The sequence below is a fragment of the Mugil cephalus genome, chromosome 8 (assembly GCF_022458985.1).
Source record: "Mugil cephalus isolate CIBA_MC_2020 chromosome 8, CIBA_Mcephalus_1.1, whole genome shotgun sequence".
In the NCBI taxonomy this organism is placed as follows: domain Eukaryota; kingdom Metazoa; phylum Chordata; class Actinopteri; order Mugiliformes; family Mugilidae; genus Mugil; species Mugil cephalus.
In genome coordinates, this window is record NC_061777.1 from 2,219,171 (window position 1) to 2,236,256 (window position 17,086).

The 17,086-nt window shown below is 44.0% G+C and overlaps 3 protein-coding genes across 5 annotated transcripts; 2 read left to right on the forward strand and 1 right to left on the reverse strand.

Moving 5' to 3' along the window:
• The first annotated feature begins 357 nt into the window (after positions 1 to 357).
• pmpca (peptidase, mitochondrial processing subunit alpha) lies at positions 358 to 8,092 on the forward strand. The gene is made up of 13 exons (XM_047591513.1): positions 358 to 434; positions 1,841 to 2,043; positions 2,138 to 2,217; positions 2,300 to 2,382; positions 2,463 to 2,557; positions 2,636 to 2,736; positions 4,475 to 4,738; positions 4,842 to 4,934; positions 5,013 to 5,131; positions 5,273 to 5,363; positions 6,115 to 6,177; positions 6,268 to 6,412; positions 6,946 to 8,092. Exons 1-13 carry the CDS (start codon positions 388 to 390, stop codon positions 7,113 to 7,115), a joined length of 1,554 nt encoding a protein of 517 aa, XP_047447469.1. The 5' UTR covers positions 358 to 387; the 3' UTR covers positions 7,116 to 8,092.
• Positions 8,093 to 8,114: 22 nt separating this feature from the next.
• inpp5e (inositol polyphosphate-5-phosphatase E) lies at positions 8,115 to 14,280 on the reverse strand. Of its 3 annotated transcripts, none has more exons than XM_047591509.1 (11): positions 13,982 to 14,280; positions 12,598 to 13,400; positions 11,903 to 12,026; positions 11,729 to 11,826; positions 11,523 to 11,647; positions 11,102 to 11,221; positions 10,906 to 11,013; positions 10,657 to 10,818; positions 10,454 to 10,569; positions 10,242 to 10,378; positions 8,115 to 9,276 (listed from the first exon to the last, which is right to left on the reverse strand). In XM_047591509.1, the coding sequence occupies exons 2-11, from the start codon at positions 13,335 to 13,337 to the stop codon at positions 9,144 to 9,146; spliced, it is 1,863 nt and encodes a 620-aa protein (XP_047447465.1). In that variant the 5' UTR covers positions 13,338 to 13,400; positions 13,982 to 14,280; the 3' UTR covers positions 8,115 to 9,143. The 3 variants fall into 3 exon arrangements, with proteins under 3 accessions (XP_047447465.1, XP_047447468.1, XP_047447467.1); XM_047591512.1 differs by lacking the exon at positions 13,982 to 14,280 and adding an exon at positions 13,759 to 13,915; XM_047591511.1 differs by lacking the exon at positions 13,982 to 14,280 and having other exon boundaries at positions 12,598 to 13,522.
• Positions 14,281 to 15,497: 1,217 nt separating this feature from the next.
• Positions 15,498 to 16,450, forward strand: LOC125011963 (gamma-crystallin M3-like). Its single transcript, XM_047591514.1, has 3 exons — positions 15,498 to 15,669; positions 15,794 to 16,036; positions 16,133 to 16,450. Exons 1-3 carry the CDS (start codon positions 15,637 to 15,639, stop codon positions 16,409 to 16,411), a joined length of 555 nt encoding a protein of 184 aa, XP_047447470.1. The 5' UTR covers positions 15,498 to 15,636; the 3' UTR covers positions 16,412 to 16,450.
• The last annotated feature ends 636 nt before the right edge of the window (positions 16,451 to 17,086 follow it).

Genomic DNA, 17,086 nt, shown 5'->3' on the forward strand with positions numbered 1-17,086 from the left:
GTGTGTTTGACATAATAATTCAAATAATCTGTACATTAATTGTTGTAATGAAATATAATAAACTGAATTTACTTTATTGTACATCTTTTTAAAACATCCTCAGTTTTTAATCAGTGATGCAAGAACAATATTTGTATAGATACATAAAACAAAAATAAAACTGGGGCACAGTGTATTAAATGTGTATTCAAGTATATATAAACAATATACAAAGTGTATGTAAAATATAATTTATAATTTTTGGCATTGTTGGTAATTATTTAAAATATTTATTATTTTATTCACGCATTTATGTTAGTTTATTTTTATTTATTTTCTGTGCAGCGGAAGTGCTTCAGGAATCCTTCGTCTTCTTCCGGGTTAATTTCCGGTCACGGACGATCCAAGATGGCGGCTCACATATCGCGGTGCAGAACCTGGAGTCGGGTTCACAGGTGACATATTTTTTTTAATTAATGCTTTTAAATCAACAGAATTAGTCTAGTTAACTCGGATACACGTCGCCTCCAGCTCGTCCGCGGTGGTTCCGTGTCTCGCTTCTCACTGACGCTTTACAACCAGAGATTAGCTTCCTTCCTCTGGTAGCATGAAGCTAAGTGTTAGCGTCACACAAGTGTGGAAGAAGTTGCATCATGACGCAGTCAATGGACTTAATAGTGCTGTCAAAGAGAATTTTAGGGGTTTTTCTTCAACTTTAGAGCTTAATAAGTTGAATTTCGACTTGGTGCTCATTAAGTATCTTGTTTCTTAAACACGTGTTGTGTTAGCTGATTGCTAGCTGCACTGGTTGTTGATCATTTGTAAAGGTTGCTCCATGTCTTTATCCGATTCTGTGGTTATGTGAGAGATGACAGGTCAGTCAGCTGGTCTGGAGTGAAGCTCTTTAGTCTGTTGCATTAATGTTTCACATGAATAAATCCAGGGCTCATGCTGAAGTGTTTGGGTTTATTTTCTATGCTCGCTGGTAGAATCTGCTCTTTCCTTTCTTAAAACGTGTTTTAAGGTGAACACCAGGTACTGAGAAGAGTCCACTAATCCCTACATGTTCACTGGTGTGTGTTTGTCTCTGTGGAAATCCACCAGCAGCTCCTTGGTTTTACCCTCCTCCTTCTGCAGCCAGAGTCTCGGATGAGTCCTGTATTATTTCTAGTATTTCTTGTTTTCATCTTCTGTGATGGGGCAGACGATACTGAAGCCATTAGATCATTTCTGCAGATGACAGCTGACAGAAAAGTGTCTAAAATCTGCAGCGTAGAAGATGAACGGGAACCAGGAGCTTTAATTATTTCCCTCGAATAATCATTTTACCAGTTTTCAATGAGCTGCTTTGATTCTAAACAAGGATACGACAAGATTTTATTCTAAGGATTTATTTGCTTTAGTACGTAAAAATTCCACAAAGCACACAAGGTAAAATATAAAGGTATAATTGAGAAAGAAGGAAAATAAATAAAACAAAATATAAACTAGAAAACTTAAAAGGGGGTAGCTCTTGTTTAACCTCCCGAGACCCCGTGTCCTCATATAGGGACATTAGCAACTTAAAATAAAAAAGAAGAAGAAGAAAAAAAGAAATTTTGTATGAGCTACGTTATGTAGCTTTAATCTTCTGGAAATTATTTGGAATATATATTCAGAGTAATGAAAAAAAACGATAATTTCTTAATGTATTTACATGAAACACAACTATTTACTCAAACGGTACAAATTTTATTTATTTATTTATTTATTTTTAACAAGTCTGGACATTTGAAACCTTATCAGTGTAGGAACTCTGCTGATGTTCATCACAGGTTGTGATAAAGTTAAGATTTAACACGGTTTGTTATTGCTTTCAAAGGTTCGGTGTAGCAGCGTACAGGAAGTACAGCAGCGGAGGCGGATACCCCAACATCTCTCTGTCCACGCCGCTGCAGGGAATCCCCAAACCCGTGTTTGCGTCCGTGGACGGTCACGAAAAGTACGAGACCAAGATCACTACTCTAGAAAACGGCCTCAAAGTCGCCTCCCAGAACAAGTTCGGTCAGTTCTGCACCGTTGGAAGTAAGTTACAGCTTTTTTTGATGACGTGTGGTGATAATGTGTCCGTCCACTTCGTCTTCAATCACGTCAAAATAAAATGTTTCCTCCTCTTCAGTTTTAGTCAATTCTGGCTCCAGACATGAAGCAAAGTACCCAAGTGGAATAGCTCACTTCTTAGAGAAACTCGCCTTTTCTGTAAGTGAACCATTAAATTAAACAGTTACTCAGGTGACAAAAAGGTGTCTACGATTAACAGTGTTGTTTGTTTTATCTTTAGTCCACAGCACAATATGGGAGTAAAGATGAAATCCTCCTCACGCTGGAAAAACACGGGGGGATATGTGACTGTCAGACGTCCAGGTATTTAACACCTGAGTTAGCTCCTTTTAATTTTAATCCCCTGAACTGTGTCACAAGGCGTCTTTGTTTGTGCCGTGCAGAGACACCACCATGTACGCGGTGTCTGCTGAGGTGAAAGGTCTGGACACGGTGGTGAGTCTCCTCTCGGACGCCGTCCTCCAGCCTCGTCTGCTCGGTACGTTCACGTCAGGTCGAATCGATGCTTTATCAGTCACAGTAACGTCAACGTTAAACTGTTTGCTTTGAAACGCAGACGAGGAGATCGAGATGACCAAGATGGCCGTGCGCTTCGAGTTAGAGGATCTGAACATGAGGCCGGACCCGGAGCCGCTGCTCACGGAGATGATTCACGCTGTGAGTTTAAAACCTCAGAATAAACCAGAATAAACCATCAGCTCCTCATCGAGTTTTCTCAATACTTTGGTTAATTATTAGTAGTAATATCATGTTTCATGGTGACACTGTTTACTTAGTCTAACCTGGAGATAAACACTAATTTCACAACTATGTGAAAACGTAGGTAGCGTTGAATGTATACAAATCAGCCACAACATTATGACCACTGACAACTCAGTGTTTCTGCTGGGAAACGTTTGGACCTGACTTCATTTATGTGGATGTTACTTAGACATGTAGCCCCCACCTAGACCAGACTCGACACCCCCACCCCGTAGCAATGACACTCCCCGATGGCAGCACCCATCCCCTTGTCCATGTCCATTTTACCAGACTAGATTCAAAACTGTTTCTGCAAATTTCCCTGTTTATCTATTATGAACTGATCTACATTAAGTTGGAGAAACATCCTGCAGGTGGCTGCTACGTATCTACCACACGTCCCATTAAGGTCCCTCAGGAACGATCAGAATCAGAAACAGAATCAGAGAACCTTTATTTGTCCCACAAATTTGGGAAATTACAGGAAAAAAAGAGACACAGAGCGACGTGGCGTGAATTCGCCTAAACCAGATAAGATTGGGATTGTTTGGTCTCGGTGCGAGTAGACGCATTCTTTTGCACGACTACTCTGTTTGTCTATTCTGGTCTCTGAATCGATCCATTTCCCTTCGCTAAGCCGAATGCTTCTCCAAGATGTTATCAATGTTGGGGTCAAGTTCTGAATATCCACAGTCTGAGCGCAGACAGCTCTGCCCATCGCTCCAATCATCGAGCAGCTTTATGGGACTTTGGACAGCGGTCAACGTTTTTTGATTTCCTCGATATATCAGGGCCTGATCCAATCAGCAAAAGACCTGTGATCATGGTTCTGAATAGATAGATGTCTTCAATGTCCTCCACGGAAAGAGCCGCCAGACACACGACCCGCCGCCTCTCCCACGCGTCCATCGTGTAGCCGGCTGCAAATGTTCCGGCAGGACAGTCTAGTTCCCCCAAACCCAGACTTCCCGTCGAAAGAACTGTGTCAGTAGCGTTGAGAGATAAGTTTATCAAATCCATGATTTTTTTGTAGTTTGGAGAGAAGTGCAAGAGAGAGTCTCTCAGAAAGTAAAGACAGAAGACAGACGAGACGAGATAAGGGAGAGGAGAGGGAGGAGAAAATGCGACCGCCTTCGTTGAGAGTCAAAGCAAGAAGAAGACTGCAAACCTCAAATCAGCCATAACATTATGACCACTGACGGGAGAAGTAAATAACATCTTGTGACAACTCAGTGATCTGCTGGGAAACTTTGGGATCTGCTATTCATTCATGTGGATGTTACTTAGACATGTAGCCTCCACCCAGACCAGACCAGACCAGACCAGACCCCCCACCCCATAGCAATGGCAGTAGGATGCAGCCTGACACAAACACACACACAAAAACTCTTTAGGGACAACTAAAAAAACAGAACAGTACAAGGTGTTGACCTGGCCTCCAAATTCATTAGATCCCAAACTGATCAAGTATCTGTGGGATGATCCACAGAGGCCCCTCCCCTCAAAGGACCCCCCACTAACAACATTAAACACCCTCAGAAGACCCATGAATCATAACTGATCATAATGTTATGGCTGATTGATGTATTTAGCTTGAGGACTGTTTTACTGAAGTGGAATGACCCTCTGTGACAGTCCGTTGTCTGTTTTCTAGGCTGCGTATCGAGGTAACACCGTGGGGCTGCCTCGATTCTGTCCCGCGGACAACGTGGACAAGATCGACAAGCAGGTGCTTCACGGGTACCTGCGCAACTACTACTGCCCCGAGCGCATGGTGCTGGCGGGAGTCGGCATCGAGCACGAGCAGCTGCTGGACTGCGCCAGGAAATACCTGCAGGACGCGAGGCCCGTGTGGGGGACGAGCGCGACGGGCAGCGTGGACCTCTCCGTGGCTCAGTACACCGGCGGCATCGTCAAGGTGAGATGAGTCTTTTTTTTTTTTTTTTTAATTCGTTTAAACGTTTCTTCTGTGAGTCACAGAGTTTTATTTTCTTTTCTTTTTTTTTTTTTATCTTTTAAAGATGGAGAAAGACATGTCCGACGTGAGCCTCGGCCCCACCCCGATCCCAGAGCTCACCCACATCATGATCGGCCTGGAGAGCTGCTCCTTCCTGGTGGGTGTTTTGAGGACGTCCTCTCCCGGCTCAGGTGACACCGCACGGTTTTTTATTAACGCGTCCGTCTCTTTCCAGGAGGACGACTTCATCCCGTTCGCCGTTCTCAACATGATGATGGGAGGAGGCGGCTCCTTCTCGGCCGGGGGACCCGGGAAAGGCATGTTCACCCGCCTCTACCTGAACGTGCTCAACAGGTGAGCTGTGAACCCGCCTGTTTTTATACAGGCTATACGTATGTAGCACATGAGCCGTCTGTCCTCAGGTCAAGAATAGAAGTGTTTATTAGTGAGGTCATCATGTTCTTCTCTAATATGTTTCATTATTATTTGTCGCAGGCATCACTGGATGTACAACGCCACCTCCTACCATCACAGCTACGAGGACAGCGGCCTGTTGTGTATCCACGCCAGTGCAGACCCCAGACAGGTCGGTGTCACTTTCAACCATGAAAATGTCGTCTTGTTGTAGCTTTTGGAGGCAAAACCGAAAAATCAAAAACACTGATTTGGAAGTTTTATCACAAACCAGCCACTGTCAGTCATAGAAAACTTTGGTTTGGTGATTAAAAGGAAGGACTGGACAATCAACAACACGCACACTCTTTCGATCATCATAGGGATTCTCTTACAGTTAATGCTATGTATGGCTGACTCAAATTAGTTGTATTCTTGTATGTTTATGTTTTTTGTATGGGTGTCAAGAGAAGTTGCTTACTAGTCCCTCCACATGTTCCTTACTTTTGAAACTTTGTGGAGAGCTTCATGACAAGACGACAGACTTTGTCCTCTGTGTCCTGTAAATGTCTTTGGTCAAATCGTCCATTGGTCAAATTGTCCATCCAGTATAGTCAACTTTTTAAAATAACACTCACAGTCTAAGGGAGTGAGTGTATTAGTATATCCTCTGAAATCTTCTTGCCAAAACAGTCCATTGAAATATGCTAACCAGCGTTTACAAGCTATAGAGTTTGAGATTATTTGCCTCCAGTTAAGCCCCGCCCCTCCAACGACATCACATAGTTTACAAACTGTGAAGGGATCTGTAGTAACTTACTTTATTCTGTGCCCCCAATCGTGGCACATTTGCATGTTTTGTGCTATATTTGCTGTATTTCTAACAGTTCCTCCCTCTGTGCATAATTATTAATGTGTTTTTTTTTGTGGTTGCACACGTGCAGGTGAGAGAAATGGTGGAAATAATAACCAGAGAATTCATTCAGATGGCCGGCAGCGCAGGAGAGGTAATCCTCACCACAGCTTTTACTCTCTTAAAATGATAAATTATAAGTACAACCGTACATATTTAATAATATTTCTTCCCGTACGTCCAGATGGAGCTGGAAAGAGCCAAGACTCAGCTCAAGTCGATGCTGATGATGAACCTCGAGTCGCGGCCGGTTATTTTCGAAGACGTCGGTCGCCAGGTTCTCTCCACCGGAAAGAGGAAGCTGCCACACGAGCTGTGTGACCTAATAAGTGAGTGATGCTGAGGGGGTTTTCTCACTCAGTACATTTACATGCACACGGGGAAAAAAAACAACTAATTATTGCCTTAATCTGACTTTAACTGGACAACTTAAGCGCAAGAAAAACGCGTTATTGCAATTAAAATCGGAGCTCTCCTTATCCGAATAAGACACCCAGATAATGAGATGTACTCGCTGCACTGGTGTATGACCCAAAAAAAGATACCGGTCACAGAAGAAGAAGGTAAACAGAGCCAATAGAAGAACCACTTGAGGGTTAGCGCCATCTATCTGCACCAGAAGTAGCGTAAACATTAAAAAAAAGCTATTATTAATCTGGTTTTCATGTTTAAATGTCGGTCTGACACATGAACAACTCTTGTTTATTATATGACGCATTAGGTCAAACAGAAAGGGGCTGTATTAACCTGCTGAAAAGACACATGTCGCCACCTAGTGTGGAGGAGGAGGACGTGCATGTAAACGCACTGAATGACTCGTCCGAATTCGCAGGATCTTCATTAATATTCGAATAATTTCCAGGCAACGTGACGGCCGGCGACATTAAGAGGGTGACCACCAAGATGCTGCGCAGTAAGCCGGCGGTGGCGGCGCTCGGCGACCTGACGGAGCTGCCGTCCTACGAACACATCCAGGCCGCGCTGTCCAGCAAGGACGGACGCCTCCCACGCACGTACCGCCTCTTCCGATAGAACCCGCGGCGCCATTCAGAACTACGGCCGCTGTAAATAAACTGGACTGGAAGGTTACACTCGTTGTTCCCTCCCCCCCGGGGGCACAGAACTCGACACAGCTCACTCTGTGGGAGGGAACCGAACTCATGGGCTCCAAATACTCTACAGTGACCTTAAGCTACACACAGCTGCAGAGTCGGCATTTATCGTATGTGAGCGGGAAGTCGTGCATCGTTATTTACTAGGATGGTTTTGTTTTTAAAGGGACAGTTCACCCGCAGAACCAAAATGATCATGTTAACGTCTCCACTGTTATAATTCCCCCCTCCTCAATTAACAGGTGCTGTATAAAATATTTAGTTGGATTTAAACCGTTTCATACGACAGCACTTTATTTAAGTCCCCCTCACGTGCACTGGAGACACGAAACCTGGAACCCTTCGAGAACCAAGACTGAAATCATGGTTTCTGGAAGTAAAGTTAAAGAGAAAAATCTGCTAATTGTTTGTGTTTTTAGGGAAATAGTTTGACATCTTGGCAGGAGAAGGTTTTAGATGAGAAGATAGAACAGCATTCTAGCTTAGCATGAAGCTGTCATTGCTGCAAAGAGCCAGGCTAATGGGAGTTATGCTAAGCTAACTGGCTGCAGATGCTGTGCTGCCGGAGCGTTAGCTTGAATTAGCCTGCTGTGTTCGTACGAATAAAGAGGAATATATAGCGTCTTTATAAAGCTGATGAATAAATCGTGTTAGTTCTGAATTTTATTTAAATGTAACTTGGAGCTAAATGCTACAGTTCTGCTACGTGTTTGTAGCTCTGGTTTGAACCGTCTCCACATGTAAATAAAACAAGAATCGGCCTTTTCATCTAAACTTCTGCCAGAAAAACGAAATTAATCGACCCCGCGTTTACTGTCCTGGTGTGGAAATGTTACATATGTGAACTCAGCTGGTAAATTAATGTAATTACATAAATAAAAATTCTATATTTTAAAAGGTCTCGCACACAAAGGAGAAGTGTTTTTAAATGGTTTATTATGTTGGGATGTTACGTAAAAAGATGCAGATACAGATCAGAGGTCCTGACGATACAAAAATAAGACCCACAGGCACTTTTTACGAGCAGACTGCTCTTCATGCTGGGAATGCAAAGGTCATTAATGTGCTACATACAGTACATGGACAGATTATATATATATATATGTATATATGTGTGAGGTTACGCAGCAGTGAGATAAGAGGTATAAGGCATAGAGCTGTTGCAAGGATCACTTTTTGCCTAATAAGAGAATTAGAAGTTTACAGTATAAATAAAACGCTCCCATCTTTGTAACAGAAGTGAGTTCCTTGAAGAAATAACATCAACAATTTCTGCATGAAAATGTCCCGGAATTATACTGGATTATACTTTTAGAATTTAGTTTATTCAAGAGAATAAATCTTTGTGTTCAGATCTGTGAGGTGAAAAACGTCATCATATACTTCAACACAAACATGTTGTGACAAATCCCTGATTTATAGAAACTAAACCAGGAACTGAACCAAACCCGAGTCTCTTTTTAGTCTCAGGACTTATTTTCATGCAGAAACGTCAAAAAATTCCGAGCAGTGCAAATACTTCTCTGTACACATTGATCTCCCTGAAATTCATCAGTAGCTTCTACCGAGTTGTGACCTCGTTCCAGATCCCGCCGACACTTTTCTTTTTCAAGTTACGTTTAGTAGATTAATCGACGGCATAACGTCATTCGAACACACCTAGAAGAAGATGAGGAGCAGTAGCTGCAGTTACTGTAAAGGTTTAACTGGTCCATGATGGGTCATGTGACTGAGCCGTAAAAGCCACGATGGCGGAATAAATAAAGGCCGGAACAGCTGCCGTGTCCCCCCCCTTATTCTCGAGGTTCCCGCCCTCGAGAACGGCCGCCGCACAGCTCTGTTACGCAGGTAACGCAACCTTTTCCCGTTACCTGCCTGTGTCTGGACGGCGACTCCGTCGAGCCTCGTCCGGAGAGTCCTCCTAAAAAAAAAAAAAAAGTTTTTTTTTTTAAGAGATGGCGCAGATGGCGCTGCTGCTGTGGTTCTTCATGGCCTCCCTCCTCTTCAGGTCTCGGGTGATTCTCCTCCTGATTCCCTCCAGGTACAGACTTCTGTCAAACTGTCCTGCGCCCAGAGGGATACTGACACAAACACAAACACAAACATACGGGGAAATAAGTTACAACAGATCTAATGAAGAAAGTGTGATTTTACAAGACAAATCTCCTGCAATGACTTAACTATATTAGCGCGGGTTTTAAACAGTAAAGACGTGTCGGGTTAATAAAGGTTAAGCAGCTTCATTAAGAGAACTATCTACAGCTCGTTAAAGACACACTAAATGATCCCAGTCTTCACTGCAGCAGCTGTGAAGATAAAATGCACCTTTGTGAATGATTGTTTGACCAAATTCTAGAGATGTGGTTAGTGGTGTTAGTTCATGTGTTTATGAGTTGTCCTGAAAGTGTTTTTGTGTGTTTGTCTGTGTCTGGTCTAGGTGGCTGCTACATGTAAGTAACATCCACTTTTTAAACGGGCCCAACACTGTTTTAAGTTCTCTGAACCTGCAGAAAACTTTAAAGTTAAATTAACTCGTCACTCTTGGATCTTAGAAAACCTGCGTGAAAAAAACGTGAAGCAGCTACATTTCATACTTGTCCTGGTTTTAATGTCTTTGTCCTGTTGTTGTTTTTTTTTTTTTTTTTATCGTCCACGCATCTTATTTGTGTTGCTGTCTGTTCTTAATTGTCACAGCGTTTCCTAGGCTGCTGTCCTGGCCAGACTTCCCTCGCCTTATCTCAATGGGATGAACCTGGATAAATAAAGGCTAATAATAATAATAATACTAAATAAATAAATAAATAATGCACATGAATGAATGAATGCCAGGTCTAAAAGTTTCCCAGCAGAACGTTTAATTGTCACGAGATGTTATTTACGTCTCCTGTCAGTGGTCATAATGTTGTGGCTGATGGGTGTACATCATGTAGGGAGAATATAATCAGCTTTACTGGCTGCCTACACGTCCTTCCCCCTTTTATTGTTATAATTAATCAAGCCTGGAGCTGCCTGCTGTGTATATAAACCCACTTGTGATGAAACTCACTTGTCTCTTCCCGGTCTGAGTTTGACCTGGAAGACTCCGATGACGGGCCGGTGGTCTGAGGTCTTGATGTTGGAGCAGCTGGTGTATTTGACCACTCGTATGTCGTCGGCCTGCCTGGTCCTGTACAGGATCCTGTCCTGTTAAACCAGCACAGAGAGACGTTTAACTCCTCTGAAATCACTTTAGAGGAGTACGTGGTTAGTTGTTCTCACTGTGTACGAAGGCGTCCTCTGTTTGGAGGTGGTGTCGTAGATGTCGGAGCCGATGTCAAACTTGTACGTGGGTAAGAAGTGTATCTGTGCCTCCTGGAATCCTTTAAAGATCGAACCTTTTGGAGAAATAAAAAAAAAAATAAAACTCAGAGGGTGAGAATCGATCAAACACGACGACCATGTTGTTTTACCGTCTGTTTTACCGTCTTTCATCTCCTTGGAGAGCTGGTCGTGCTCCAGCAGAGAGCCCATGTCTCCTCCCGCCGTGTGGTTCATGAGGGTCTCCACGTCCGAGCGCTCTTTACTCAGCCGGAAGTTAAAGTCTCCGAACCAGAAGACCTGATCGAACCTCGTGGTGACGTCCGCTAAGGAATTAAAAAAAAAAGCGCTTCGATTACTATCAAAGATTTCACGGTGAAGGCGTCAGGATGCATTCGAACGTGGGGTCTCACATGGGGTGGAGCGGTACGGGTTGGTGTCTGGGAGGCTTTTGGGAAGAGCCAGAGCCTCGATGATCTTGTTGTAGTCGAGGACTCGCTCGTAAACTTTGGCGTCTCCGGCTAAAAGAAGAGAATGAGACTTGAAAGGTTTGCGTTTAAAAAAAGGCTTCGTGCAGCCTCCTGGACCAGAATTTTAAAAAAAACTTACATGTGAAGTGGGAGGTGATGAAGAGGAAGGAAGTTCCAAAAAAGATGAAGGCGAGTCCCACGGCCCCTTTGGTCTTGATCTGAGAGATGATCCTGGTTGTGACGGTGGCGTGTTCCACGTCTGCGTGAGTTTATATCAAACATTCAAATCTTTATTTCAGACTCGACAAAATTCAAAGTGTGGCTGAACATTGGGAAGTTTCTTTCTGGGGATAGAGATGTTTGGTGGAATTCCGGGGTTAAATTAATTTAGTTCTACCCTTCAGATGTCACAAAGTTCTTCCAGACAAAAACACAACTTCCCAGTGTTCAGCCACACTTTTGTCAAACCACTGTAAGTGCTTTAACGTTTAATCACCAGCCGTTTACGTTCAGGCTTTAAAAGGTTAAGATAATACGATGGGATGTGGAGCAGGACTGACCTGAACAGAACCAGATGAGGTCCCTTCTGACAAATACAGTGAGATACAAAACACCGTGTGATGCTGCGTAGAGCGTGACGTAATAAGGTCCCAGAGTCTCCTGAAGGCGGGTTTCCCACTCCCTCCTGCACGCACACAGTCACAAAGAGTTTACGATGCTGATGAGAGGAATAAATAACAGTATGCATGTTTTATTTAGAACATACCGGTCGGGGCAGCCCTCCTGCACCCCGATAATGTAAAATTCCTGTGCAAGTTCCGAGTCTGTTGGTAGGAGGAGGTCGTCGAGGTTTGTCGGAAGGCCCTGGAAATTACAGGAAGTTCGGTTATAACTCGGCTGTTGCCTGAAGTTGGCGTAAGAGACGTTGCAGCTGTTCTACCTTTTCTCCCTGCATGTTCCAGGTGGCGACGTAAACGCCCACTCTCCTGTCGGGGAAGTGTCGGTCGAGTTCCTCCGCTCCGAGCAGGGCGCTGCTTCCCAGCACGCTGCCCTCCAGGAAGCTCCTGCAAGATGAACAATTAGTGCTCGTATTCAAGTGACAAAAAAAAAAAACAAAACACAACTTTATGACCACTGACGGGAGAAGAAAATAACATTTCAACCATCTTGGTTTAAAATCATTGTTCTGCAGGGAAACTTCTGGACCTGGCTTTCATTCATGTGGATGTTACTTAGACATAGAGCCACCTCTTTTTTTAGAAGAACTCTCCAGACCAGGCTACACTGACACAGACACACTTTAACATGTGCAAAGAGATCACATCTGTATCAGGAAATCATCATTTTCAGTCTGTGGATGATGCTAAAACACCAAACTCCAAATATGTCATTCACGTCGGCTCCATTTGAAGACAGAGGCAGTAATATAGTGTAGAGTGTGTGTGCATTTCATGAAGTTCCCATATGAGAGAGTATTGATAAAATAAGCCACGTGACTGTATCCATCTATAGATTTAATCATATTTGAAAGAGACCGGCTCCAAGCAGCTACGCGTTACAAAAGACCCTTCACATCCAGCCTCAGGATGAGACAACATACATCATCATCTACACTGTCGGCTTCAGCTGCTGTACCTGTTCCTCACGTCCTGGGGTCTGATGGGGTTCAGGACGCTGTAGCCAGACCTGATGGACGTAACGGAGGCGCTGTCCGACCCCATGTTCTCCAGAAGCCGGCTGTCGCTCAGGTTCCTGTGGAGCCTCTCTCCGAGCTTCTCTCTGGTCAGCATGGCTAAATCCAAGCAATCCCCGTCAATCCTATTAGCCGCCCTTAAAGTGGCCGACGCGAAGCTCCTCTCCAGAGCCGGCAGCGGCCCCGTGGGCTGCACCGGGGACAGGCGCACCTTGGCCGACCTCCCCGGGTGGTCCGCGTGGTCGATGGGCTGGCTGCGTGGCCTCCTCTCGTGCTCGGAGAGGCTGCCCCCCCTGTCCCGGAAGACGGGGGATCCCGTCGTGACGGCAGAACGTGGTCTGGCGTTGGAGGCCTGCTCCTCAGCGCCGACAGCAAACCTGCCCGGAGCTAAAACCTCTTGGTCCTCTTTAAGAGAGTCTGTGGAGGAGCCGGTCTCAGTCGGGTCACTCAGACTCCCTTGGCTGTTCCTCAGACGCCGGTTTCTCATGGCGTCCTCCAGCGAGACGCTTTTGGTGGACTTTGACAGCCTGGGTATGGAGGGGGGACGAGGCTGGTACGGACTGATCTCTCCCCCCGTGGTTCTGGAGGCAAGTTTGGGCTCATGGTTGGTGTCTCCTGTGGAGTTATTGTGTGGTTTGCTGAGGGGACAGTCGCCTCCATACTCCTCCATGAACTCAGTCATCCTCTCCTCATGTCTGGGACCAGCTGTGTCCAGGTGGATGAAGCTCTGTCAGTGACATAACACCTGGAGATACACGGACATACACGTTTCAGTCAAGCCCTGGCCTTCAAACATGTTCTCCGCCAGAATGCAAGTGAAGTTTGCTCATCAGTTACACAGCTAACATGAAAAAAAATATGCCTAAAACACAGGTTTGTAGCTTTAAGTATTTAATCAGGAAACAGTTTGCAGCCTAAAGGGAAAACAGTTTGTTTTTGAGAGGTTAAAGTTGTGCAGTGTTGATGAATAAAGACAAATCCGTGTTAGCTTTAGCCGCCTAGCTCTGCTCCTTAGCGAAACATTGTTAGTTTCCGATTTAATCGGCTTTTAAGTTGCGCTATCATCATGAATATTAATATAAACAGTACGATTATTAACTAACCGTCTTTATTTACTGGCTAATTAATAGCCTTGATTTATTTAGCTTAGCTCAAATGCTAGCAGAAAACAAAACAACACATATCCACTCCAGCTAAACGAGCTAACTTTAGCTTTTAAAGGAAACGTTTTCCATTATCGTAATAACAAATAATGACACGTTCGTAGTGTCCGTCTCCACTCGTGTCCACGCGTGTCACAGTTATCGGGCTAAAAGGTGAAGTTACCTTCCGTGGCTTCAGAAAGGTTCATAAAAGTAAGTGACTTCCTTGGCAACGCTTGACAACAAACGTCGGTTACCAAGAGCGTCACACGGCGTGTTCAATGGGTTCAACGTGCGCCACAGCGACACTCAGCGGCGAGATGGTGGAACTACACACAAGCCCTCGCTGTCCTGTCTCTAGGTTAAAGCAGGTGCTTTAGTGTCAAACTACTGTGCCAAAAAAAAAAGAAAGAAGAAGAAAATATTTAAATGAGCAGATAATGTAGTGCAAACATATGAAAGTCTTTGAGACTACAACAAAGTGCATTGGAATGTTTCTACAAAATGCCATGCGAGTGTTAGAGGAAGTGGTATTTTATATATATATTTATTTATTTATTCATGACTATTACCTGCTATTTCAGCTTTTACAAACGAGGCTGCCTCTTCCAATACTGAGAATTACTCTGTATCTGTGAGCTAAAAGAGAAAGAAGTTTTTATTTGTTATTAAAAGTAACAACAAAAGTTCCAAAAATAAATAAATAAATAAATAAAAAGAAATAACACGTTGCAGTGGTTTTGGATTTCACAATTAAGCTTCTCGAGTCCTTGTTTTGTACATCCTTGTGTAAATATTTCGTGATAGATTCCTACTGAGCTGGTCTCTTTCCAGTCGACAAACCTCATCTCGTGATCTTTTCTGACTCTCTCTGAATTTTTTTTTTCAGCCTCATTAATCTTAATCCATCCCCACTCTAGTGTTTATACGTGTAAATAAGTGACCAAAAACAAAGTCAAAGTGACTATACACAAAGTTTCACATGACACCAAATCAAGTTTAAGTGTAGTTTCCTAAATGAGGTGATTTTACACATAAAGTCCAGTTTATGAGGAGCAGTTCTCAGCTGAACGATATTTAACGTGACTCTGATGAAATGTTTTCTCCATCTAACAGCCTGTACGGTGTTTTGCAGAAACCGTCATTCTTTATTCTTTATTCTTGACATTCTATTTCAACATTTTTCTCAAAATGCACAAAAAAAATCTAGTCTTCATTCAGTCTTCTAAGCTAATTTGCTGCTAGCTTAATTTTTCCTCTTTTTTATCATATCAAACCCACTTTTTTTTAACTTTTACATCACAATTTGAAAGTGAGGAAATAAGGTACTAAGAACTTTTGACTGAATAATGTTTATTTGACCTCATTTAAAGTATTAATATGTTTCAGATCTGCCGCTGGGCGTCACCACGAGGCTTTCACGCTGCTCTAAAATATGCCAAAGTCAGTGAAAAAAAAAACTAAAGAGAAAGAAAATGTTGCTGTGGACAAAAACCGTGAGAGTGAACAATGTCAAGGTGTGACCTCTGATTGTTAACCCCTTCACCCGCCCTGTGACCGACCCCCGCGTTGTACGAGAAGTGGCGGCTGAAAAGGATTTCGGACGCTGCCGTCCCCCCGCCCACCGGCCTCCATATTCTTTGGATTTCCATGAGTAGGTTGTTGCTGACTGTGGGGTGTTTTTTTTGCAGAGACAAAGGGGGGCCGGCCTGTGGAGCGGGTATAAAAGCAAAGGGTTAAACCAGGTAGAGTACAGTTCAGTGCAAGAGCAACAACAACAGCAGCTCCAGCAGCACCAGCTCCAGCAGCAGCGGCAGCAGCAACAACCTGACCAGAAAAATGACTTCCACCGGAATGAACATGATGAGCAAGGTGAGGCTAAAGCAAGATGCAGACGATGCATGTTAGCATCTAGCAAAGTTAGCATTTATCAGCTGAAAAGGGGGCAGATGTTCCTCTTAAAACAAGACCTGAAAAACCTGCGTCTTTCTTGCAGATCACCTTCTACGAGGAGAGGAACTTCCAGGGTCGCTCCTACGAGTGCATGAGTGACTGCCCCGACATGTCCTCCTACCTGAGCAGGTGCCACTCCTGCAGGGTGGAGAGAGGCTGCTTCATGGTCTACGACCGCACCAACTACATGGGCAACCAGTACTTCATGAGGAGGGGCGAGTACGCCGACTACATGAGCATGATGGGCATGAGCGACAGCATCAGGTCCTGCCGCATGATCCCCATGGTGAGCTCTCGCACGCCGGCCTAGATTTAAGATTTACCGTCGTCTTTCTGTGGATGCAATGTTTTAAAAACCATCTTCTCTTTTTTTCCACCACAGTACAGGGGATCCTACAGGATGAGGATCTACGAGAGGGAGAACTACGGAGGTCAGATGTACGAGCTGATGGACGACTGCGACTCCATCATGGACCGCTACCGCATGTCCAACTGCATGTCCTGCAACGTGATGGACGGCCACTGGCTGATGTACGAGCAGCCCCACTACAGGGGCAGGATGATGTACATGAGGCCCGGCGAGTACAGGAGCTTCATGAACATGGGATGGAGTGGCATGAGGTTCATGAGCATGAGGCGCATCACCGACTCCTGCTACTAGACTCTCTCTTCGCACTGAATAAAGCTGTCAGAAACTAAACCGCCCACGTCTTTTGGTCGTAATTTACCCTTTTTTTTTGTCGCATTGCACACAAATCAAAGGGAGCTTTAAAAAAGGCCTTCGTACTTAGTCGTATTTATTCCTGCAGAGGTTTGGACCTTCTCAGGTGGACCAACCAATGACTTTATATCCAACCCTTTTAAATTTTAACCTCCTGAAACGTTGCGTCCTCATATGGGGACATTTAGGTTTGTGCTAGCTTCTTATGGACGCCTCGATCTGCCATCTAGTGGTAGCAAAGGGTCAATACAGTAGTTGGTGTAAGAGAATTATAGCATGATAGCGAGCACATCAGCAAACTCTTTATTTTATTCTTATTTTTATGGTTGAAACTTCTCTAGTTTGATATGATGCAAATTCAACAAATTCTATCAGTAGCAACAAGCTACAGCGTCGCTAATTAGCAAGTACTCGATCGAGGACGTCGGGATTAAACATCCTGCTCCAAGATGATATGTTGTCGTTGGAGACAACATGTTTGACACAGGAAAACTTTTAACAGTTTATAATCCACAGCAGCGCCCTCTGGTGGGGCCACTTGTTATCATATATAATTATTTATGTAATTATTTATTTTTACCTCTTAAAACTATTGCACCTTTCTAAATATAATGT